This window comes from Sprattus sprattus (genome assembly GCF_963457725.1).
Source record: "Sprattus sprattus genome assembly, chromosome: 13".
In the NCBI taxonomy this organism is placed as follows: Eukaryota; Metazoa; Chordata; class Actinopteri; order Clupeiformes; family Clupeidae; genus Sprattus; species Sprattus sprattus.
Window position 1 is genome coordinate 22,010,902 of NC_137911.1, and position 3,262 is coordinate 22,014,163.

The 3,262-nt window shown below is 43.9% G+C and overlaps 1 protein-coding gene across 1 annotated transcript in view; it reads left to right on the forward strand.

Annotated features, from left to right (window-relative positions):
- Window positions 1-552: 552 nt before the first annotated feature.
- Window positions 553-3,262, forward strand: part of LOC308373957 (gamma-aminobutyric acid receptor subunit rho-1) — a gene marked incomplete at both ends in the record, with an annotated part of 9,269 nt that continues 6,559 nt past the window's right edge. The window contains 3 exons of the mRNA XM_080849637.1: window positions 553-650; window positions 2,945-2,995; window positions 3,093-3,199. Coding sequence (XP_080705763.1) covers window positions 553-650; window positions 2,945-2,995; window positions 3,093-3,199 — 256 coding nt within the window. The remainder of the gene's footprint in view (window positions 651-2,944; window positions 2,996-3,092; window positions 3,200-3,262) is intronic.

A 3,262-nucleotide genomic window follows, 5' to 3' on the forward strand; every position in this document is an offset into this window, starting at 1 on the left:
GTCACGACAATATGACCGTCTCCACGGAATCTCCAGGCCCTGACCTCCAGGGGCTGAAAGCATCCCAGCTGTGTCATTACGGGGATTGGTTGCGGGGCGGTGATGCTGTCGCCGCCGCCGCTGTCGCCGTCACTGCCGTGGAACGTTGCACATTCTCCACTGGAGGGATCAAATCTGTGCCATCTGACGCCGGGGGATTTGTGGGTTTAGTCAAAATTGCTTTTTTTTCTCTCCCCCCACTGTGGAGATTAACCACTGAGGGATGTTTACAGAGCACTGAGTCAGAGAGAGAGCGAGAGAGAGACACAGAGAGAGATAGAGAGAGAGAGAGAGAGACGGAGCGAGAGAGAGATGCCGCTCAGGCTGGCTGATGCGCTGTGCAGCTGAAGAGAATGTCCCTGGACCTGGGAGCTGTTTTAGCCGGTGCGCCGCGTGGATTTGGACTCTAAGGAGTTGCAGAGTGATTTTTCCCCCCGTTTTGTCTTGTGTGTTTGAGCGTGTGCTTTTTTGTTTTGGTGTCTTTTTTGGCACTCCGTGTGGGGTAGGGGCATCATGCAGATGGAGGCTGTCCTTGTGTTGTTCTGTGCCTGTCTGCTGGGAGTCACTGCACGTCAAAGGAGCCACAGGCTGGAGAACTACAGACAAAGCAGGTAGAGTGGGCATCTTGTTGGCTTGGCACCATGCATGGACAGACCATGACGGAAGTTTCTTGTGAGGAGAATCACACTGTGCTGACCCGTTTCTGTTGCGACCAATTTTCATTTGATATGGTCCTTAAAAACAGTGATTTTTTTCCAGAAACTTGTAGCCCAAAGAAATAAAGCGGACTTCCAGATCATTGTTCCAGTTAGCATGGTCAATGGATGTCGTGTCCGAATATTAAAACTAAGTTGGCATTATGCATTTCACTTGTTGTACTGTGGTTAGCAGTGCAGAGCTCATCAGCTGTGCACAGAGGTTATGAGGTGGACCTTGTCCGATTACCTTGAATTCTCTGGGGGCATAACACAGACCTGTAATATGGAAAGGAAATCTGTTTGTGCATACAAATAGAGACCTACTTTATTTCCAGGGCAGCAGACAGATGTTGCCTTGATCTGGGTGAACTGGGTGCAAATCCATATGAGAATACACAGATGCTACCTCCTATGAAAATGGCTGCAGAGTTATTTTAACAGGCTTTAAAACTATGCTTTGTTTTACAGGGAGTGTTTATGTCAAAATGTCAGTCAAAGTCACATGATAATCGCATGAACTACTTCCATGCACATAACCATTTCACTCATAACTGTTCTAAAATGCCTTTTTTAATAGTATCAACATTCATCATTTCAGGCCAAAAGTCATTAATATAATAAAATAGTAAAATAAAGTAATTCATATAATAATAGGGTATGATAACTCTATAATAGAGTACCATACACTCAAATTAGGCTACAAGCTACTACTGACCCCGGTTCCAAAGCTGAGCATAGTGTCTTAATATGCCCTAATGGCTCTTCTCACATAATCCTGCTAAAAAGTAGTGATGATACGGCATATGGCCCATGTGATGGGGAATGTGACTGACTTCTGAACAGACAACCAAAACCAGACACAAGCAAACCTTCTCAACCACATGTCCACTAGGCCTGTCCAAGCAGGCAGAATGAAGGGTTTTCCAGTTGTTAACGCAAAAGAATGGGTAAGGGATGGTAAAATATTTTGCATTCAGCTGGGATTCTGGCAGCAAAGGCATAAACAACGAAGCTTATCCAAAAAAGGCCTTTTTTTCCGACTTGGAAACCTGTGCAGCCCAATCTATCCGCCTGAATGCCAACGCTCAGAGCAAAACATTGCGAGCGTCAAATACCATTACAGGTCACGATGAAGGCAATTTTCAGTGACCGTGACCTGCAGCGTTTTGCAGTGGCATTGACTGTGAATGAAACACAGGGATTCAGGCAGACAGACAGTCTGTTCTCTGGGCCAGGAAAAAAGGATTGAAAAGACCTTTCTGCCAAGCAGATTAGCAACCAGCTGTTGGTGCGGACAGAGCGAGACGCAGCAGCCATCAAGCACACTCTGGCCCGCCGCCCCGCCATTGTCACGGTAGATAATATCAAATGTCACTTTGTGCCACAGTGACCACGAGTCACTGCATGCTCCCACTCTTTTGTGCCAACATTAATCCATTTTGGGTTTTCAAATTCATCTATAGTGACCTACTTATCACTAGCTAACAAAAGACAAGCTTACCGCATGGCGTCACCTCTCGGACAGAAACAAGACTGCCTCTGGAAGTATGGAGGATGGCTCATGATAATGGCCATTTCTGAGGACTTTTCCAAAACCCATCATGGTCACCACAAATTACAGTGGGATGTCAGGTTTCTATGAGAACATCTGCCGTATATGTATGACCAACACATGAAGATAAAAAAAAAAAAATACTAATCGGCCTAAAATACCCCCCTGAAAAAAACGTAATCTGCCTAAAATGTTCTCTGATATAGATTCAAATGGAGTAGGATGAGAAGCTAAAGTGTGCAACAGGTTTGTTATGTAGCCTTTGACTATAAGCCTAAAGCTGCATCATTGGCTGCCATTAGACATATAATATCATACGCATATGCACCTGAGACGATGAAATCCAGTGGGTACGGTCCAAGGACCAACATAATGTTGGTAGTGGTAACACAGTGAAAACAGTACTCCAGCATTATATTTACAGTTTCTGTCAACATAAAACTGTCAGATACAAATATTGAATGAAGATTCGATTTATGTTCACATACTGTACATGCCTCTATAGACCATGGTCAAATGAAGTCTGAAGCCACAAGTTGTCTCAATTGAACATAACAAAAACAATACGTCTAGAGGGAAGTTTTAAGTGTATTGGCAACTGGTGCAATGCTTTGGTTCTCAGGTGGACAAAAATAATCTGATTCCTTCCCTACAGAGTAAGAAGAGAGACACCAAAAAGAGAAGGAGCGACTCACAAAACTGGCAGGTCAGATATTCTCTCATTGACATTCAAATGATCTACTCAAGTTTTGAAACTCGATCTGATTACTGATAAAAATCCATTACATTTTCAAATTTGACAGCCCAATCTTCAGAAGAAGTCCAGATAGGACAAAAACACCAGTGACTAAGTCAGAGCAACTGTTAAGAATAGACGACCATGACTTCTCAATGAGGCCAGCATTTGGAGGTAATGTTATATTTCTGACTACGCCACAGCTGTCTTTATTATGGATGCATGCATATGGGCACA